General features: G+C 37.2%; 1 protein-coding gene across 2 annotated transcripts; it reads left to right on the forward strand.

The window, feature by feature from the left end:
• Positions 1-2,580: 2,580 nt before the first annotated feature.
• On the forward strand, positions 2,581-21,199 carry LOC149795293 (uncharacterized). 2 transcript variants are annotated; one of them, XM_089965017.1, is made up of 3 exons: positions 2,581-3,341; positions 15,580-15,716; positions 17,799-21,199. In XM_089965017.1, exons 1-3 carry the CDS (start codon positions 2,966-2,968, stop codon positions 18,600-18,602), a joined length of 1,317 nt encoding a protein of 438 aa, XP_089821143.1. In that variant the 5' UTR covers positions 2,581-2,965; the 3' UTR covers positions 18,603-21,199. The 2 variants fall into 2 exon arrangements, with proteins under 2 accessions (XP_089821143.1, XP_089821144.1); XM_089965018.1 differs by having other exon boundaries at positions 2,581-2,909.
• The last annotated feature ends 1,350 nt before the right edge of the window (positions 21,200-22,549 follow it).

Genomic DNA, 22,549 nt, shown 5'->3' on the forward strand with positions numbered 1-22,549 from the left:
GATTTACTTTATTTATAATTGGCTTGCAGCCAGATCCTGTAGTCTCCTCCGTCCCTGACTAATTTTGAGGTGGGTTTTTTTTGTTTTTTTTTAAATAGTGCGTTTTGAATATTCCTATATCAACAAACTTCTCCATCTGTGAAGTAAATGTTATTTCATATTTTGCCATCATGTAAGCAGAATTTACCTTCAATTCTCGATATATATCTGCTATACTTATGTGTTATGCGTTGGCTTTTTAATTTTTTGTCTTCTCCCTTTTGCAGTACTTTTCTAAGTTCAGCTCGACGTGTATCTTTTATCTTCTGTGGAATTACTTTCTCTTGTGAACTTCGTTTTCTTTCACTACCTTACGTTTAATTTTAAAAGGAAAGCTATTTTTCCTAAGCAGTTAATTTAACTTTTGTTTCAAGCTACCTTCTTTGGTGATTCAGTAAGAATGTAGTTTCCTACACTGTTACTTCCACCTGTTCCATTTAATTCGGAATAAAATTACAGTATAAAAACCATATCATAATTGACATTATCACAATTTGCAAATAATATTGGAGTTATAAAGCCTGCATTCAGAATCTCAGTTATGAGGGTAGGTTTTGTTGAGTGAGATAATTTGAATAGGACGAGGGTGTAACTAGCCTTTTTTGTTGTTGACTGTATTCAAAATAGAGAAGTATCACGTAAATCAACTGTATTCTGAATGTTAAAAGTAAGATATTTTGTGGTGGTTGACCTACTATCGGTGTCTCTTTCGAATCCAGGTTTATAAGAATGTTGTTTTTATTCACTGTTAAGTGAATTTGAAAAGAAAACAATAAGACTATATACAGACCCACTGTTTGCTCTGCCTCTGTGTGTGTGTGTGTGTGTGTGCGTGTCTAGCTGGATTTATATCCAATGTTTTGGTTTGAATAATTTAATAAATCAGGATACTCCAACCTAAAGATATTTTTCTTGTATTTTCCTTTGTAATTCTTGGCGTTTAGGGCTTCGTAGCGTAATTTTGTATATAATCATTGACGTTTGAGTGAGAGTGGCCAAAGTTTCTCATACAATTTAGAGGTTCGTGGCCTACGTTAATAAAACCGGTTTACAAAGAGTACTAAAGGTAACTGGTCTATGATTTTTTCATACAGTTATAAGGGTTAGTGCAGGGTGGTCTGGGGAAGTGTCCAGGATCGTTCATAAAGTGTGTGGGTTGTTACAGAGTGATAACGGAAAGTGACCTTGGATGTTTAATACAATTTTGTGAGGGTTAGTACAGAGTAAAAATGTTAAGGGCCAGTATTTTGATAAAATTTTAAAGGTTACTGGCCTAGGATTTTTTCAACAAATTCGAGGCTTAGTACATAACAGTAAAAGGAAATGGTCAACAATGTTTCATAAAACTGAGGGTTTGTGACCTAGGAACCTTTCCACAAAATTTGAAGGCTAGTACAGAGTAGTAAAATTGTATTTTAGTTGCCAAGCATTTTTCAAACCCCCCCAAAAAAAAGAAAAAAGTGTGCATATTCATAAAATGATGCAGGCTTGGTCTTATTAATTTTTAAACACATATGTTTAAAGTGTATAAACCAGTTTTTACAGGTTAAATGGCACAGAGTCCAGGTCTTTCTAACTATATGTACTAGCATCGGCATTTTGAGCAAAAGCACACAGGACAATGTAGTTATTTCTCATGGCTTTATCTCCACCTTATTTCAGAGCTTATACAATTTCCCTTAACAAGTTTAAAGGGTCTTGATATCGGCAATATATTGTCAAAAAAGGTGGCGATATTGTTAAGGCACTCGGGAAAGTATCTGGAACACCATAGGATAAGTATCCTAATATGTGCAAAGAAATCGACGAAAAAATGAGCATTTCTAGCGATTTTTCAGCTCAGTAATTTTATTTTTATATAAGATATAACAATATTACTAACGTAATAACAGGCAAAATATAAAGACCTTGCGTATGTCGTATAATGAACGTGTTATTCAGCCCTCAACAACATTGTTTTAATTGATTAATCGAACTACACAGGTGCATGGATTGCAGGTTTTGACCTGTCATGTGATACATGCAGAGAGTTGTATTCTTGCCGAAATGTTTGCTTTGATTTCCATTATAGACCAGGCCGTGGAAAGTCCTTGACAAGTTTCATTTAAAATTACCCTATGTGTCACAGCTGACACCCGCACACGGATTTCAAAAACCCATTATAGTGATTAAAATTGTATGTATGTATGTATGTATGTATGTATGTATGCATGTATATCGATCTCAAAGATTGTACTTTGTACATCGGTCTAACTGGATAATATAAATTGATTTTAAATTAAACTTCCTGTATTGGACTGTTTTGTTGAATATACATATTGCCACTTTGTACGAGTGATGTCCCTTTGCGTAAGGTCAGATGTCATTCTGGGCATAATTATATTACGCTTAATTTCTATTTATCACATAAAACATTATTAAGAAAAAATGAAAGATTCTTTTTATTTTCTTTTTCATTCCCATCAAAATGTGTACTGTAAATGTAAAAGTAACTTTCACCTCAAATTCCTGACGAAGCTGACTGATGTTTACTTACATTGGAATTACTACGGCATGTCATTCAGGCGGTGCTTGGCGATATACAAATACACTAGGTGATTCATGTGTATTATACTATTCTTAAGTACCAGCACTATTCCACTATGTACACTGATCCAATGGCAACACAGTGTTATTGAGGAAATATAATTATCAGTTGTTCATACTGATCATATTGCCCAAAGGTGACTCAGTGTTAGTTTACCTAATTCCCACTGGTGGATTGATTTTATTGAACATGGGACATGAGCGCATCGACATTTTGAAATGCCAGGTTTAAGCAGACATTTGTATGTACCTGCCAGACAAAGGACCACTGTTTAAGCATTCAGGTAAAGGATTTATGCCATCAATTTTTGTAGAGACATATGTGCTATAGGTGTAAAACATGGCTACTATGACAGAAAAATTAAATTCATCACACGACACCAATGGCGATAACGACCTATTTAACGACGTGGTATTGGTGGTGGAAGGAAAACGGATCTCTACAACGAAAAGTCTTCTCGCCGAAAACTCCTCCGTTTTCGCGGAAATGTTTAAAACTCACCCAGAAAGTGGGAAAGTTGTTGAAGTTGACAGGTCTATTATCATGAAGTGGGGTGGATTTTCACCCACTTTCACTTCTGTCAGTAGTAGGGCAGTGCAGACGACACTGACTGCGCCACCAACCGAGATCGTCCTGCATGACAAAAAGTACAGAGATGTAAAAAAATTCGTGACTTACATGCACCCTAAAAACAGTTCAGGCGAGAACATGACAGGTAATACTTAATCTCACTGATGTCAATATCCTGCCTGAGATAAGTTTGTGTGTACACTGCATCTTGATCCACCTCCGCATCGTTATCATTCTTTCTTCCTTCCTCAGCCATTCCTTCATAACTCGTCTACCTATTTAACACTATAGATACACACAAAATTCCCTACATAAGGTCTAAAACTTTACCGCATTTACGTATGCCATTGACAGGTATATATGCATGTATGCAAGCATGCATGCGTGCGTGCTTGCGTGTGTTTATGTATGCATGTATGTATGTATGCACGCACGCATGCACGCACGTACGTACGTACGTATGTATGCATGAATGTATTGCTTTGTATGTATGTATGTATGTATGTTGCTTTGGTTTGTTTCTTTTGAATAGTTCCCGTGCACAGGTAATTGTTGATCGGGAACTAGATTATATTAGCATATATATCAAATAATTCCTGACAAAAATGTGATAAGATAAACCACAGAGTTGGAGATATCTATTTTTAAGAATCCGCAAAATAGAAAGACATATATTGGATATTACACTCTGCCTAACCATGGTGAGTTATTACTTGTATTATGTACTTGACACGTTGTTCTTGAAGAGATACCAAGCGTATATGAAGATGAACAGAATTGGTCTATTACACTGGACAACAAATTTTTACAAAAGTAATGTTACTGAAATAAAATTAGTCAATTCTTATCAATTTTTATGTGCTGAACACGAATATGACAGTCAAATTGCAAAATTGGCTCTAGTTTTTTTGTAATCTGCAAGAAATTAATGTTTACATAACGAAATGCATTCCAATAGTAAAAGGTCAACTGTAATAGCCTACCTATAAAAAATCAAGTCATTGACTACATCTTAGATTTCTTCGCCTGTCTCTTGTACAGCTGTTCGGGAGCATCTCTGAGGAGTGTCCAGCAGTAGTCAGCCAGCATTGTAGTGGACCATTTTCCCTGGTATCTTTGTTCCATTGTTGCGATATCTTGATGAAAACGTTCGCCGTGTTCATCACTAACAATACCACAGTTGCTAGGAAAGAAATCCAAATGGGAATGAAGGAAGTGAATCTTTAGAGACATATTGCAGCCAAGTTTCTTATACTTCATCAACATGTCTTCCACTAGTTCCTTATAGTTTTCTGCCCTAACATTTCCGAGGAAGTTTGTAGAAACTAGGCGAAAAGCATTCCATGCTTGTTTCGCGTCACCTTCCAGCAAGTTGTTGAACTGGTCATCTTTGAAAAGCTCTCGAATCTGAGGACCCACAAAAACTCCCTCTTTAATCTTTGCTTCGCTGAGTCGAGGGAATTTTTCATGCAGGTATCGGAATGCTGGCAAAGTCCGGTCAATGGCTTTCACGAAGTTCTTCATCAAACCTAGTTTGATGTGAAGGGGTGGTAGCAAGATTTTCTGAGCCTCAACCAGAGCTGGGTGTTGGATATTCTTCTCTCCAATGGCTACATTCTGCCTGTGAGTCCATTCCTTCCTCATGTAGTACATTTCCCTTGCTCGGCTATCCCACTCGCATAAGAAACACATGTATTTTGTATATCCTTGCTGCAGTCCCATTAAAAGGGCAACTACCTTCAAATCACCACAGAGGTGCCAGCTGTACTTGTTATACTCAATGGAATTCAGTAGCTGCCTTAAGTTATCGTATGTCTCTTTCATGTGGACAGCATACGCTACTGGAATAGATGGAAGAATGTTTCCATTGTGCAAAAGCACAGCCTTGAGACTCAGTTTCGAAGAGTCCACAAATAGTCTCCATTCTTGTGGGTCATGAGTGATTTTTAAAGCATTCATGAGGCCCTCAATATCAGAACAGAATATCAGATTACTTTCCTTTCTGAAGAAAGGCTCCAATTGCTGGTGGCGCTTTCGATATGCAGTAATTGTGACATCTTCTAGAAGATTCCATTGTTGGAGTCTTGATCCTAGCAATTCTGCCTTGTTCTTTGATAAGTCCAAATCACGAATCGGGTCATTTAGTTCTTCCTGTGTTATTCTGTGTGGGGTTGATGATGCACCACAGTGAAAATCTGGATCACTGCATGCTGATGGACCAGGAGAAGAACAGGTCGACTCACCTTTGTCTTCGTCAGATGAATCAAGAGAATATTCTGCTGGAGGTTCTGGAATAGGAAGTCCCTCACCATGTGGAACTGGTCTCAATGCAGACGGAATGTTTGGGTAGACTATTCTCGACTTCTTTCGCTTCGTTATTCCGCCGGAAAGAGGAGGAACCAAGCAGAAGTAACAGTCATTTAGGTGGTTGCTTGGCTCTCTCCACACCATTGGGACTGCAAACGGCATTGATGACCTTTTGCAATTCAACCACTGTGAAAGCTGTGTTGTACATGTAGCACAGCATATATGCGGAGCCCAAGGCTTGTCTTGGTCACCAACCTTGCATCTGAAGTAAAGATGATATGCCTTCTTCACTTGAGAATTGATACTTTTCTTCTGGTTGGCAAATGTCACTTCCCCACAAATATAGCAAAAATTGTCCGCGGTATTAACACACTTTCAAGGCATTACTGTTCTTTATTGTACGTAAATGGATAAAATAATAAGTTTTATGTAACAGTAGCTTGAACTGTCTCGCACAACGTCTGAAATATTTTAAATGCTGAACCTATCTGATTGGGCTTTATATAGTACACTGCTTACGTCAGCTTCAGCAGCCGCCTGGCATTAGTATAATAGGCCTACACATGTATAGTACACTGCTGACGTCAACTTACTTCAGCAGCCGCATGGCATTAGTATTGCATTGCATCAGAAAATGATGCAATCAACTGTGGATGATGTGAGCATGATGGTATTATGCAATGTTACATCATTATTCCGGATGTTGCTGCAGTCCTACTGGAGAAATTTACACAGTGAAACATAGAAAATGAGGTATATGAATATCTTCAAAACGAGAGCCAATACAAATTTTTCACGGTTATATTCGTGTTCGGCACACCAAAATACTACAGATTAGGGCCTTTTCAAGTCAGTAATGATTTCACTGTTGACCAGTGTTATCAAGCACACAAAACTGTTTTGATCAATCATTGCTAATGAGAGCCAAAAATACATCCCCATCAGTAGATTGGGAATTTATATGTTTATAGTCTTTTTTTTATACTTCTGTAGTGCTTACAAATTGAAAAAAGAGTATATCTTTATATACAGTCCATCTTTATGAATTGTGTTCACGCGCAACATTTTATATAAGCTATGTATTTCTCTGTCTTGCATGTATATATTTCATTCTATAAACTTACAAATACAGGTAAATTAAGTTGGCAATCTTATTAAAATATGATCTCCACTATAGTGCCATCTTCGCTAGCCAAGGTTCCAATCTGTTAACCCTATCTACACCTTGGCGGATCCAGATATTTCTGAGTGCTAGTAATATCTAATGGATTTCATGAGTTGTCTCCCTTAGTATTTAATGTCGGCTAACCAATAGCGCGTAACAGTGGTGCGTTGTACGACGTCAGCTGAAAATGGATGAGCCTAATAACTTCAAAAGGATACTGTGTAACTTTAACATGACTATATACCAGAGAGAAGACATTACATGTGAATTTGAGGGACAGGATGTAGTGGAAAATTGCTTTTTCATGAGCCTATTACAGGCGTGTGCTCCACTTGTCTTGATCTTGTGGGAACAGCGTTAAAATTTTAACAAATTGACTTTGACTGCCGCATCGAATAAAATTCACAAACCCAAAGCACCCGAATATCTGAACGATCTGCCAAAGTGTAGATAGGGTTAAGCCATAGGAACCTTGGCTAGTGAAGATGTATTACGTGAAGATCTGACAGTAACCGCTTAGATTCATGTTCTGATGACTTACGTTATTACCATAATTGCTAATTTTATCCCCTAATCAGATTAAATATTATATCTTTGTGTTTGGGAGACTGAGCAGTGTGGATGAAGTGCATCAATGTGTGCCCAACGCTTTGATTCACTTTCAGATTTTTTCAATCTGCATTTCCATTGGCTAACTAAAAGGTCACCAGAACATGATCCCTATGCGGTCGCTGTCAAATCTTCACGTAGGACGGTGGAGATCTGATTTTTCAGATTGATTATTTTTGCTTATGTGATTTATAAGATCTTCCACAAAAATGAAGGTAAGCTTAAAACATCACAGATCCTTTTTTATTAGCATGTTGTAATATAATATTTACCTTAGATAAATTCAGTTCTATATCTACATAACAACCAACCAAGCATTATTGTCCGAAAACTATAATTTTATTGTATTGATGGAATAAATGCATAACGGTTTCTTCCTAAGAATAAATATAATCTATTCTGTCTTCTCTTACTCTTAAACATGATGTTTCTTGTCGTTCTTTTAAACATTTTAAACTACTGCTGTTTTACATTAGTATCATTAGTATTATTTTATAAAGTCAAATATCTATCTTTCTGGTTAAAACTATAAATTAATTTATAATATTGACTCCATTTATGACCAGGTCTGGAGTGAGAATGACATTCTATAAAAATCATTGAGTATATATCGACACAACCTTTTTTTATTACAAATAATGATGTGTAAATGTAATTTAATAACGTATTTCAAGGGTAGAGCACAGTAAATTTATGTTTTTGGAAAGACGTTAGTTGGGCACGTGATACCCTGATATTGTGGAAACTTAATTCTGTGTTGATGGTTTCTTAAAGATTCATAAAAACATACCGTCTATACTTGCTTATAAGTCAAATAAAAAAGCCCCATAGATCCCGATTTGCCGGCGCATTATCGGAGTCTGTGCAGTGTGCGTTTGGACCAGTCCTTTAAGCTTGTATATATATATATATATATATATATATATATATATATATATATATATATATATATATAATAATGCCCAACTAGACCAATTCCAGTGTCGTACAACTGATATATAAAACAGCATACCATACTGCTATCTTCAACTTTTTTATAATGATTGATGCGGGAGGTCGTGGGTTCGATCCCCGGCCGAGTCATACCAAAGACTTACATAAACGGTACTAACAGCTGCCTCGCTTGGCGCTCAGCATTAAGAGGTTAGTGTTAGGACTGGTCGGCCCGGTGTCAGGATAATGTGACTGGGTGGGACATCATGCTACATGTCTGCGGCATGATGCCCCAGTGCTAGACATCACTATAAACTGCCACACTGCAGACATCGTAGCGATATGACTGAAAAATTGTTAAAGCTACGTTAAAAATCCAAATCACATCACATCACATTTATAATGATTGAATGAAACTGGTACAACCAAAAGTGTTTGCCACATATTGGGTTTACTTTGTCAAACATTATGCACTGTGCTTTTATAAAATATTTTCAAAACTAGTGGATTTTGTTGTTGTTTATTTTTTTTTAAATTTCCTAGTGATATTTTTGACAAGGTCCATTCCAAAGTTAAAAATATCAAATATGTATGGACATATAAAACTTAGTAATGCCTAGGATTACGAGTAAGCCTACGCATCCTGGTTGTTTCTGAAGATCAATATATATATATATATATATATATATATATATATATATATATACACACATATATATATATATATATATATATATATATATATATATATATATATATATATATATATATATATATATATATATATATATATATATATATATATATATTAGCATTAGCATTTTTCACCCTCTTTTTAAGCGACCTTGAATTCATACTGTTCTTTTTATTTTATCATAACATTCATAATAAATAAAGGTTGAAAAGGAGATTGGAATAAAATTATAGATTTTCCTTCATATGGATTTGGTAAGCACTGAATCAAATGGTTAGTCATAGAACATTTTTTACAACTGAGATTTGTAGATAGTTTACATCAGAAGCTGTATATTTGTAATTATTATCGGACAATTCCTTATGATATTTTGACAATTTATGCCTGTCAGTGTGAAATCTCGTTTCCCAATTTAATAATAATATTCTGAACGTTTATCTGTACTGTTCTTCTCTTTGCCAATACATACTGTTTTAATCTTTTCAATGTGATCACAGAGGCTAGAAATCTTGCATAGAACTTTAATACGTCAAAAGAAAAGTGCAATGTTTTTGGGTGTATCAATAATCGGTGAAGTATCATCTGTATATTGTTACTAGACATATTTAGTATCTTTAACCTTCATACTGGGATTCGATCTAATCAGGTGTCCCGGAATCTGTTTACGTATTATAAAAAGTATATAGAGACAGGATATCCTTGTCTACTACCACGCGTGTTTGGAAACCTACTGTAAAATAGACCATTTACACATTTTGTGTTTTATTAGGTAGCTTTGTTCTTTGGATGTATTTTAAGCCAAAACTGTCTTTTAAAAACAAAAAAATTGGAAATTGTGATACCGAGGTCAGCCGTAAATGTAGTCAAGTTATTTCAAATTATAGTTTGTATGAATCCCCTCCCTACACCCCTTAAAAGCCTAGAAGAAAACAAAGAAACAAAGTATTTCTTTTCTCGACGGTAATACCATACTTTAAATCCCCTTTAATGTGTCTAGATCCCATAATTTCATTCAAAGGGGTTACTAATTAAAATCTGACAATAAACGTGAAGATTTGAAGTTTACCCTCATACTCCTGTTATAGCCCAGAATTAAATAAACGATCCATGAGATGGGGTAGCTCATGTTAGTTCAAGGGATTTTATCGCACCGTGTTAAATGGCGGTGCTTTTTTCTATTTCCATTTTAGGGTAAGTCTTTTTTCAGTTTGTACTTAGGAACGTATTATTGTACTTTCTTGGATAGTAATCAGTTATATTTTCACTTTCCGTGGGTAAGTATCACTACCTATTTGTGGTTCCTGAACTTTAACTCCCTCTGTTCATCGATTGTGCAGTTGGATAAGTAATAAGCACTTGTTTAGGCAGTTCGCAAAATTCTTGCATTTAATTATTTTTTGTATTGCTTCTTCTGAATATTTTAGAACAACTGTTTCTATAGGCAGTGCAACCATAAATTATACAACTCGTTATGGAACCGAAATGTGCATGATGTTTTCGCTTTCAGGAATTAATAGCTTCCACAGTACATGCGTTTCTTTTCGGGAATGCCACAAAATGTCGTGAAATGTAGACATAAGAAAGGCTTGGGGATATTCTCAAAACATATTTAACTTTTAAGAGGTGCATTCGAATGGACGGGATTCCTTTCTGTTGTCTATGTCCCGACGATGTTTGGGACATGGCCGACAGGAGGCGTGAGTATAAAGGGAGAAAGCAATGCCATTTTCCCCCATACTCATCGATCCCAGGAGAGTATGGAATCCTTCTTTGAGTCGGAATGGGTGCAATTTAGGATCCCTTCCAAGGGAAAAGAAAGTAGGGTTGCGAAGTTTCGCATCCACCTGCAACCGCTCCGGCTAGGGAGGAGCAATACCCTCTTAAGAACCGTGAGAGCGAGTCGCGCTCCCCCATATAGTAGTACACCACCCTCTGTATCGTGAGTCGCGCTTCCCGTATATGGAGGAGAAGCACCATCGCAAAATCATTGAATCGTTGAATCTGTGGAGAGAGAGAGAGAGAGAGAGAGAGAGAGAGAGAGAGAGAGAGAGAGAGAGATCTGAGGAGGGCTCCACAAGGCACTGGTCAACGGTCTTCCAGTACCCGTTACCGGTCAACAGTGACCCATTAGATGTCAGTGGTAAGGGGTCAGGTTGACATGGCCAAGTCTGCATTCTACAGACCATTACTGTTTTGGATAGGAAGTCAGCATAAACGTATCCTCCTTAATGTTCTTGGGACATCCATTCCAGGGAAGCGATTCTACCTTCCCCTTTATGGTGCCATGAATGCATGTGTCTTGGCTTTATATCAGTTTGGATTTGGCAGATCGCGGTCCTACATCACCTGCTCGTACGGAGTCCTGTTTCCACCCCACACCCCAGGAGCGAGCGAGAGCAGGATGATGACGCCCTTTTCATTTATGTGGACCCAAGCGAGTTCGCCTAGAATCTGGCTGAAACGGTTACACATCATCCACATGCTTCGCATTCCTCCTCCCACTTGTCGGTTTGGGCTGCGAGGTAGGAAGAGATCTGGTCATTTGACAAAATAATAAACGAGGTTTACCGCCTCCACCCAAGAATTTAAATTCAATGCTTTCAGGTGTGGAGGACATGGAAACCCTCCCAAATTTGGAGAGAAACTTGGGGGCTTCTTCACGACCAGAGCTCCGTTTATTCTTCATTAGACTATTGTGAAGTGAACTTTCCCTGTAGCTTTCAAAGGACCATGAATTTACCAAGCAACTTATGGGGCATTATATTCCCCATCTGCAATGGAGCCACTGGTTTCAGCGTCCGGATACATGGTTGACGTTATTTGAAGCCCCTCCCCCTTCCCCTCCCCGTCCACCAGACGCAGTGGGAATGTCGATTTGTACCTTCTGAAGATGAAATCTTCGTTACAAGTTACACTTTAGCGCTTGCTGAAGGCGGTTGCCAAAACTTGGAGATATGCTTTGTCAATGTCCATGGCGCTCTCGGCGAAGCTCCTCCATTGCGGCAGGGACGTTACTCTGGACACGTCAAAGGCCTTACTAGATCAATTTAACAACCTGCATAGGGCTGCTTCCTTGAAAGCCGACACGTTCTTCAGAGGTCTTATTCCCTCCATGACTTCCCAGGTTATGCAGGACCAGCAACATTAATCCTCGCTGTCGCCTGCTGGCAAGTCTAAACAGGCCAAGACGGTTCGTTATCCTAATAACCTTCTATATCCTTCCTCAGTGTTTCTTAAAGGGATGCAGCCAGATAAGTCCAGGAGGCAACATCAATTCAAGCTTCCCTCATGGACTTCGTAAGTGATAAGAGGCCTCTGAAATGTTTAAAGGAGAAAGTTGGTGGACTCGTCCGCCCCTTCTATGGAAGGATGGGTTAGGCCCTGGAGACTGGAACCCTCTCCTGCCGTGTATTCATCGTCTATTGATTCCAGTAGGCACTCGGCTTGCTCTCATTTCATAGGTTTAGTCAAGCATAGCGGTAGATACGTGGGTCTTTTTAATAAAGAAATGATACCGACTTCGTTTCTGAGAATATTCCCCTCATGAAAGAACATCGGTTCTGTTATACAAGTAAAAACTGGTTCAATTAAGGTAAAAGGTGCACGATTTTCTGCAAAAGGGTGAAATATAGAGGGTGACTGAAGATTAGTTTCTGGCCTTTTGCTCCCAGATTTTCTTGCGTTGCAAAAGGAAGAAAATTTCAGCTGTCATCATTCTGTCTGCTGTAAACACATTTCATCGGGAGTAAGCACTGAAGGTGGAGTCAACCGCCTCTGTCAGAAACGCGTTAAGGCCCGGTGACTGAGCAGTGTCCATCGACCTACAGGATGGGTACCTTTCAATCCGAAGTATTTCTTCTTACAAGAAATACCTCTAATTTTATCTGTTCCGGGAAGTTTTAAAATTTGGAACTCCGATAATATCTCTGTTCCCAGGGATAAGTGGTAAGAGGCCTCCGAAATAAATCTCCGCTCGCAGGGATTTTATCACGTCGATGAGATTAATTGCCACCCAGTTGAGGGCTCTGGGGATCTCCATCCTCAAGTATATCAACGACTGGTTGATCCCAATACTTTCGTAATGTCGTTCTGGACTTTTATTTTGCCACCTCACCTATACCTGATACTTCTGAACACCTTGAACTTTGAGGCTGACCTAATTCCACTCAGGAGAAGATTATGTTTGCATCCGCTTCAGATTCGCCTTCAAGCAAACTGAAAATCACACAAGTATTCTCTATCACATCGGATTTCTCCTGAGACAGAATTTTCATAATCACTTGAGCTAGTATGCAATCGGTTGCGGCTCTCAAGAGGAGCCTTAGGGGCTAGCTCTTCCGGGATTGACGTCCGAGTAAGAAGGTACCTTTCACATACATAATTTGAAAATGAAGGTGGTATATTTAGCCCTAAATGGTCGGTCAACCAAAGAAGGTGTCATTGTGTGGTGGTATCCTCCTCCAACATATCGGCAGTACTGTACCTCAGGCGACAAGGAAGCACACACGCGCTACTTCTCTTTGTGTGCAAGTTTGTAACCTCATTCTCCTGGGAGTTCGCCATATTCAGAGTAAGAAAAATAATCTGTCGGACAGTCTATTCAGGAGAGGTAATACAGTCCTTCGAAATCGTCTCTGCACCAGCCTGAAGCTGTGTTCCTGTTAACATTGTGGGGGAGACCCTTGGTGGGCTTGCTCGCGATGAGACTGAACCAAACTTTCCCCTTCTATGTCTCCCCCAGTCCCAGATCAAACGACTTGGGCAAAAAATGCCTCCAGTCTAAGGCGGAATCATCTGTTCATTTACGTCTTCCCACCGTTCAGAATAATTCCGCTAATGCTACACAAGATTAGCACATAAACTTGACATGTTGGTACACCAGCCCATGACATTACCTCAGAGTATGAAATAGCTATTTCAGCACAGAGGCTGACGTCTTCACAACAGCTCACATATACTCCACTTTCTCGCTTGGCTCATTCAGACAGTCTGTCAGCTAGGATAAGTTTCGAGCAAGGTTGCCAACTGCATCTTCCAAGCCAGGAGACTGTCCACGTCACAGGTCTAAACTGTAATGTGGATAATCGTTAGATATTGGTACAACAGGAGACTAGTTAATCTTAGCTATCTTTTAGAGTGCAGAGGCAGACTTCTTCTCTGCCTGTTTGAACAGAGATAATGTTCGGTTTCTACTCTTAAAGGCTATTGAGCATCCCTGTCTAACACGATTAAGTTCTCTGAAGGTCTGGCCATCGGCTTGGACCTTTATCTTTCCGATATTATCAAGTATTTTGAGCTGCAGAGACCATTATCTCGCTCACTAAAGCCTAGATGGAATCTCTTATGCGTGTCGTGGGCTTTGTAAAACCCTCCTTGTGAACATTTGGGTGAAGTTTCTTCCGAGAACTTGACATTTTAAGGTATTGTTCTTGCTCTCCTTAACGCCTGGCGAGAAACTAGCTAGTTGCCACACTCTCTTTATAGATCCCCAGTCTAAGTCATATCTTTGCTGAAGATGATCAAGATAGATTTATCGCCCAGTTAATGAGCTAAGGTGCTATTTGACCGTATTAAAAGGGAACAGAAAGGGTAGGAAGTGCCTCTTAGGTGTTATTAAAGGCTCCGCTGATATCTTAGCATCACCATTTCTATGTGGATTGTCCTCACTATCAAGAGAGCTAGTCAGTCTTTCACTGAGATAGTCCTTTCGTCCATGATAGTTCATGAGCCTATTTTAATCCCTTATCATTAGAAGATGTTTTGAGAGCCTCGTCTATTAGGTTAAATACTATTTTCTCCCCCTTATACCTTCGGTCTTTGCAGCACCAGAGAGAAGACACTTTTCGTTGGATTCAACAGTTACGGCATTACACGAGCCCGAACTGCTGCCAGCTTTCAGTAGTACTGTAATGCTAAATATTGTTTTGAGGCCTACAACCTCCGTCTGAGCTTCATATTCTGCAAGATAATAGTCACACGTACTTACTACTGTTAAAAGGTCTTGCTGGTGTGTAAAACTAATTTGTAATATTGTAATACTTACTTGTCATTATTACAAGATGACCTCCTCCCACCCCGCATTGATGACCCATGCATATTCTTGGTCCAAGACAAAGAGTATAACTGCATGATCCTATAATGTGGTAGTCAGACTGGTCATGGGTTCTCACTGTTCTAGAATTCTAGAACGTTTAATCTAATAAGAGGTTGGAAGATGAAGCTTGAACGAACGGTTTTTCTTCCTGGAAGAAGTAGCACGGCAGTAGTTATAGGTACGTATTATATATTAAATTAGTTTTGCACCCAAAGAAACTGCATTTATATGCAGATTGTATTATCAGAATGTGACGAATATCTTTATTTACAGTAATATTGGCTCTCTTCATTTCAAAATCGTTTAGCTGAATGCATCTATAACTCCAAAGGAAGGGTCGGTAATAATACAAATCATATTGCAGTTTTGCCTAACAACAAACGTTGTTGCCAGGAACATGATGCCATATAACGATACGTATGATTGTAACACACCTTTGATGTTTCCCTCCAAATGTTATGCCCCACATCGTTTGAGTGCGCCTAATGTCACGTCTGTCCTCCATATTGAACCTTTATCCGCTCCTTAATATCCAAATTCTTTTGAGATTATACATATGCAAATTTTATTCTATTTCAAAGGCGATTTGGCCTGGCGGTTACTTCCTTTAGCAACGGAGTACAAGGTCTCAGGCTTGAAACGAAAATGTGGTCAAACCCTAATGAGAGAACTTCAGTCGAGGAGGAAGGACAACGTACCGGGAACGGCTTCAATTGGAGTAAGTAGGATAGCTTATTACAATATTAGACATCTATTTATTTCATACTTTGAAAAGTGATTTCTTTTAGATTAAGTAATAAATAATTTTACGACTCTATGGTCTGAAACTAAGTAGCAGAAAAGAAGCAAAACCTACAAGATTTCTAAAACTTAACAAATAATTTAATTTTCCAATTTATACAATAAAAAATTAAGGGGAACTTAAAGTATTATGAATTAAATCCAAACTAATTCTAAAATGTTTATCTGAAGTTCTAAAGAATATAGCTTTCCAAATGAATTCCAAGTTCTGAATGACTAATCTACCAATATCTTTGAATATAATCAAGTGCCAAACAGACTTGATGTAATTCAATGGCATTATCAAGAGGTACTTTGAATGCATTCACAATAGTCTCAAAATGTTGCTTTAGTCAAGACTGTAATATGAGCACTTTGTAACACCAATAGATAATTTATTTCAATAAACAATTTCACTAAAACTAAATTTAAACACAACAATAAATACGTCCGCCGATTGATATTTGAACAATACTAGGAAATAGACATTAGGAATGAATCAATTTTCTCTTTATATACATGTCCACGACTCCTTACGACTCTGTATAACTCCTTTTATGTGATTCATAACGCAAGAGATTCCACCTGACATAATAATCAAATGTGAAATTACTCTGAACTGTCACAGGTTCAAAAGTAAGACTGAGATATAAAAAAAAACTGTAAACAACCATGTATTCATTGCAACCTACAGTCTTGCACCAGAGGGTGGGATGGTCAGTGATCTCCCCACTACTTATGATGTTTTGATTATCGTTATCTAAGAGGTGATCGACCACGGTGTTAGTGCCCGGATCGAGTAAACAGTAAGATAAAATATGAAACTAATGTGTGAAATAGAAAAATCTGAGCAGAGATATAGAATAGAACCTCAGGAGCCTCCGTTTACAAACTATAGCAATGTAATCAATTACATACATAAGATAAAATTGATCATGCCCTTTGAACGATTCACTTTTAATTAGAAATAGAGTTACAAAATTCATATGAAATTCAATTTGCCATTCTGTTATACCGATCACAAACTCAAATTACCGGCATGTCAGCATCACCCGGTCATTTCTGGTATTTTCCAAATCATTGTTGCCGATATATGTCAGCTTTGTCCCCCCCCCCTCTCTCTCTCTCTCTCTCTCTCTCTCTCTCTCTCTCTCTCTCCCTCTCTCCTCTTCGGGACATCAACCGTCTTGGTTGTGGATTGTGCTCTTTTCCACTATGCGGTGCAGGTAGGGAGCTATCTCCATCAAATAAAAGTATTATATCCAATTCTCTGGTTCCGAATCTCTGAAATTTCCAAGCCTCCTGTCCCTTGGATGATTTATTTATCGAGATAAATTACTTATTGATTTTCCTGATTTAGCATAGCCAGGATTACTTTCTCTAACCACCAAAATTTTAACACTCCCATCGAAATCGGGATAATCATTTCTATGACTCCTTTATTAATAACTGTTCTAGAAAATATCATTTTAGGACACCTGTTTCAAATTACCCAAGATTTACCAAAATGTTTGCTCTAGTTTGCTTCGACACTGCCATTTTCCGCTATTTGACCTTACACTGACATATCTGTCAGACTGTTATCGAAACGGACTCTAATTAGAATTCAATTCATGCCTCAAACAGAGAAATCACTTGCAAGTCTAGGCCTTACACAGTCTTAATGGTTGCGTGTCACGCTGACCACGACATAATTTACTGCGAAATTCAATCTTTGCACCATTGCAATATAACAATACAATACAATACAATGACATTTATCTTTTCATGATAGTTACATAATCCAAAAACTTGCTTGTTAGTTCGGACTCTGTAAATAATTTATTTGAAGAAAACGATTAAAAATTAAATATGTTCTCGTATATTTAATTTAAGACGTCCCTATTTTGTGTTTGCTGTTGCTATTTTTTCCAAAAATGTAAACACTGAATTACAAATATTACATTGTTATAAGTTAGAAGCATAGTAGCGATTGGTTGTAGTTTGTTGTGATAACTTTAACTACTCTCTTCGTTTTTAGGATAGTCTGAGGTACCTTCTGGCCGCGGAGAACAACCATCTAGATAAACTAAAGGCTCTCTGCATTGATGAATGTTCTTGTAATGATGAAGTAACAGCCAGGAAAGAAATTGTCCACAGCGATGTGTCCGACAAGACAAAAATAACCATTCTTGACCGAATGTGTGACAACATGATGACAAACATGGAAAAAAAGCTGAAGGAACTCAATGAAAAATGGAGAAGACGCTCAAACGATATCGAAAAGAAATACAAAGAGTATCAAAATAAGATTACGGATTGGCAGAAAGACAACCAAGAAAAGCTTTCAGACATTGAAAAATTCGTCAAAAAGGAACTCCAAGGAATAAAGAAAAACCTAGAAGATAAGACTGGTACAATAAAGGAAGACATTATGTACGATTTTGAAAAGGCGAAGGAAGATATAAACGAGATCTTAAAGAGTATTGACACTCAAGACGAAAGAGATGCCACAAATCTGCGAGATATAGGGGCCAATGTAACCGCTATACTTGAAGAAGGACTGGAAAATTTATACACTTTGTTCGAGAAAAGCATGGCGGAAAACTTGGTTATAAAAACTGATTTTGGGACTTTTGCGTCCAAACTGCATGAAAGTGTATCTCAGAAAGAAGCTTATACCAAACTCTCTGCAGAAATGGCTATACAGTCGATAGCCATGTCAGAGACTGAGCAGCAGAAAGCGCTAATTGAGCTGGAACGAGACAAGTTGAAACTGGAAGTGTTTAAATATAGGAAGGAAAGAAAAAACCTCAACACTTGGCTTAAATGGGGAAAACCTTGATAAGAAAAGTTTCTACGTGAAATTTAAGAACAAATGGACGTGTTGTATTTGTACGAGATAACAGCGAATTCGACATACTTGTTAAATGAACAGAGGTTATATTATGTAGATTACCCTTACCCGAGTTTTATGCTATATTCATAAACTCGAAGTTCATTGTTTCATTCCATCCCAGATAAGTATCATCTCTGTATTCTCACAACAAATTAATACAGAATCACTTTGCTGTTTATTATGACAGTGATTATCATCAAGCCAAAGGGAGCTAATCTATACTAAAACAAAGGTATCCATTGTACAGATTAATGCAAAATAACGCTTACCAGAGACATGAATTCTTTGAGGATGTGGAAACTTTATAAGAGTTTGTCATGGATTACTATTAAATATCCTACCTTGTGATATTGTTTCTGATGCATTGATCTATTTCTGTTATAAAATGTCAAGGAACTATTAGTTTGTTTAATAATAAAAGATAGAAGTTCTTTAATATTTTTCAGCTTTAAAGCATAATTCCGAACTTGCTTTCTTGCACGCGTGGTTAATCTGCAGTAGTGTGTACCGTAAATAAATAACGCGTTTGTTTTTCTGCTGACTGTATTAAAGACGTTACGTATTGTTTTCAATTTCAAGCTATGTAACGTAGAACAACTTTTTCATCGAACGCAATGAGAGACACAAAGAAAGAATTCATTTGAATGGGAGTTCTGATTGAGGATTTTTTTTAAAAAAACAAAGTGTGTGTATTAGTGTGCTGTAAAACACTGTTTATTTTTACAGTGAACAATATGTGAGCGTAATCTCTTAAAATATTCCCCATACATCTCTAAAGGCTATATTAGAAAGATAATTCAATGTTCAACGTCCTTCATTATTAACTTTATTGTATGGTGCTTAAACTGTACTTCCAACCGAGCTAAAGCTTTCAAAACAGTATACCCCTCAACTAATCTTTGATAACTGAATTCATCCAGAATCACTTGGAGCTAAATCAGGGCTGTAAAAAGGATGTTTAGCTATGCGCCGGTGCGTTGTCATGGAGGAGATGAAGACCTCGGGGACATGTTCACTAACGGAAGGTTCTTAGTGGCAACTCTTTGGAGACATACAAATATTCAGCGACAATATCAGCGTTGGCATAGGTACCTGGACGACATGGTCTTTTTGTATCGAAAAACAATGCGTATACGATTTTTTTTTAAAACCTCTCTTGACGAACGATTTGTGGTCCCTGCTTATTTTCCTGGATGCAAACTTTAATATTATGTCTTGAATTGGGTTTTAAAAAGTACATCCATTTTTCATCACCGTTGACAATCTCATTCAGATGTCTCTTTTCAAATCTATCAAGTAGCTGTTTATGCGATTTCAAACCGCATTTCTGCAGGTCCCAGGCATGACGCATGCATTATTTTGTCTATTGATTAGCGTTAATTGTTATTGAAACGTTCAAAAAAGCAAAGCGTTATGACAAAATATTCAGAACTTTTCAGATAACCCTCATAGCAAATTTGCACGTTTCGTAAAGAAACATTTGGTTCGAAGCAACCGAACCAGGTTTGGATAAAGGAGTTTGCTGTATTGCAAATTAAAGGAAGTAATAACTCTAATATATCATGCGCAGAACTTCCAGGTTTGGAGTTTATTAGTATTAAGAAACAGAGGGCTGTGGAGAAGCAACTTACCTAGTTGCATTGTAATGTATCACATCTTATCAATAGGTAACGCTTATTGTTCTTTATATAAAATTTAAGTTTTTAATTATTTAATAAGCTTGTATGTATTATGCATTTAATCAATTAAATGAGAAAATAGATCTTTAGCTACAACTTAAACTTCTTCCTTTTGATCAACATTTTATTTCTTCCCGTCGTTTTCAAAAACTCTTATTTGACATACTATGAAGTTAAGAGTAGCCATACATTAAATGAAAGGTTAGCTGAGTAAATTGTTGAAAAGTTATCAGTTACAGTAGAGGATAACTTATCAAATGGTTGAAATAATGTCATATAAAGATATTCCCACATACTGTATATATTTGTGCAGTATACGCACCTCAAATGTGCCCACTACAGAACCAGCTTTGTCGTCGCAAAATTGGCTGGTAGATCAAGGTCTACGCTGTACGTTCTTAGGTTTTTCAAAAGAATAGCATGCACCCTAATCTGCCTATGCATTATGTCATGGCAGATTTGGTTCTAGCTGGCTGCATTTCGATACTAAGTATATTTAAATAAAGACGGTAACAGGAAACTATGTCAAATACATTTTTATTCCAGACAAAGAGGGGTTCCTGTAACCCTTTGATAAGGATACATTCATTCATGTTGAAGCAACAATTATTGTCCTTTCTTCTTGCTACGAGATGAATAGTTTAGTATTTGTTGTTATAAGCGTTAGAGGTATGTCTCATTTTCTTAAAATTAAGAGTATGTGTTTTTTAAATGACTTTTGTTTACATTATCTTGTTTACATCAGTTTTAAGGTCTACGTTCTCTCTCCATCTGATGTTTTCATTCTCTTAAATATCTTCCATTATGTATTGCAATGTAATTTTAAGTCATTAAACTTTTCATTGGTGAGAAATAGTCTCTCGATACCTTGTTCATTGACCTATCATTGCAGAGAGAGAGAGAGAGAGAGAGAGAGCATATTTTGCTCTACCAATGTAAAGGGAACAGCAATTCCAATTCGTTTATCTGACGGAGCATCTTTGAGTTCTTTCCCTTATGCCAGTACTGCTCTTCGAACTCGTGCTGGGACAGGTTGCTTGCTGTCTATTATTATTATTATTATTATTTTATTATTACTATTATTATTATTATTATTATTATTATTATTATTATTATTATTATCAGCTCAGTAATGTGTAAGAGTTTTCAAATAATGTCACAGACGATTTATTTCTTGACGCACACTTTTTTCGGCGTTAGCTTAAACCATTTCAACTAAGTATGGAAAATCACCAAATAGTTCAATCCATTTTACGATCTGCCAGAAAATTTAATTGCTACGTGTATAAAAGAAAGTGACTACCTGATGCATCTTCCGAAAAGATATTACTAACTACATTTTCATATTCTTGCACGGCATGTTAATTATTGGCTATTTAGCAGTTTCCTACATTTACGTTTGTCACAAATATAATATATGTTGCTATGATTTTTCATTAGTTTGCATGTGTTAGAAAAATTTTCAAAAGAAAATTAAACGAATTTACCAATTTACGATATTAAGGAAATGAATTATTTATGCAGTTAGGTGCTGTATGAGTATTTTCCAGTACTATTAAAAAACATGGTGCTGTGCATCGTATAAGGGCGTTGGAAAAGTTTACATGCTACAAAGAACCCTAAACCAAGCCAAGGATAAAATCTGAATTTTGACAGAAATGTAACCATCAAGATAGGTGGAACAAGAGAAGAGCTTGCCGTCAATACCGCAATGTATAAGAAAAGGATACCATATTTATTTGTTACATGATAACCCTGATTTACCTTTATTGCCGTGAGCATTTTTTTGTGACGTCACCCGTACACAGACATCAAAGTTGCACTTGCTGCATGAGTATGTTTATTCCATGTGAAAAACACATTTGTGTATGTATATGGAATATAATTTATTCACCAAGTAATTGATCATGCATGAGTAACTGTCAACCATGCCTTTGTGCTGCAGAAATGTTCGCCGCAGCATCAGTACATTTCAGCTCGGCACTTGGGCTCAAATATTTCCCTCGTAATCCAACAGACCTTTTCACAGTGGAAATACTTCATGATTTCCGAGCTTTTCCGAGCCTAATATAGTTTGAGAAGGATAACTTAAGATTTTATATATAGTAGATATTGTTGTAAACAGACCATACCACTATTTTCCCAGTCGGAACATCGTTCAGCTATTTCCGTCGAATCTTGAAATAACCGATTGCTATAGTCCTACACAGAACT

Source organism: Sinohyriopsis cumingii, chromosome 7 (genome assembly GCF_028554795.1).
Source record: "Sinohyriopsis cumingii isolate HCF-2022 chromosome 7, ASM2855479v2, whole genome shotgun sequence".
NCBI classification, from domain to species: domain Eukaryota; kingdom Metazoa; phylum Mollusca; class Bivalvia; order Unionida; family Unionidae; genus Sinohyriopsis; species Sinohyriopsis cumingii.

Bases quoted from the DNA above. Each gene is read 5' to 3' on its own strand.
- LOC149795293 (XM_089965017.1), top strand. From the start codon at position 2,966: ATGGCTACTATGACAGAAAAATTAAATTCATCACACGACACCAATGGC. The intron at 3,342-15,579 runs GTAATACTTAAT...TCTATTTCAAAG, and splicing joins TTCAGGCGAGAACATGACAG to GCGATTTGGCCTGGCGGTTA. The intron at 15,717-17,798 runs GTAAGTAGGATA...CTTCGTTTTTAG, and splicing joins CGGGAACGGCTTCAATTGGA to GATAGTCTGAGGTACCTTCT.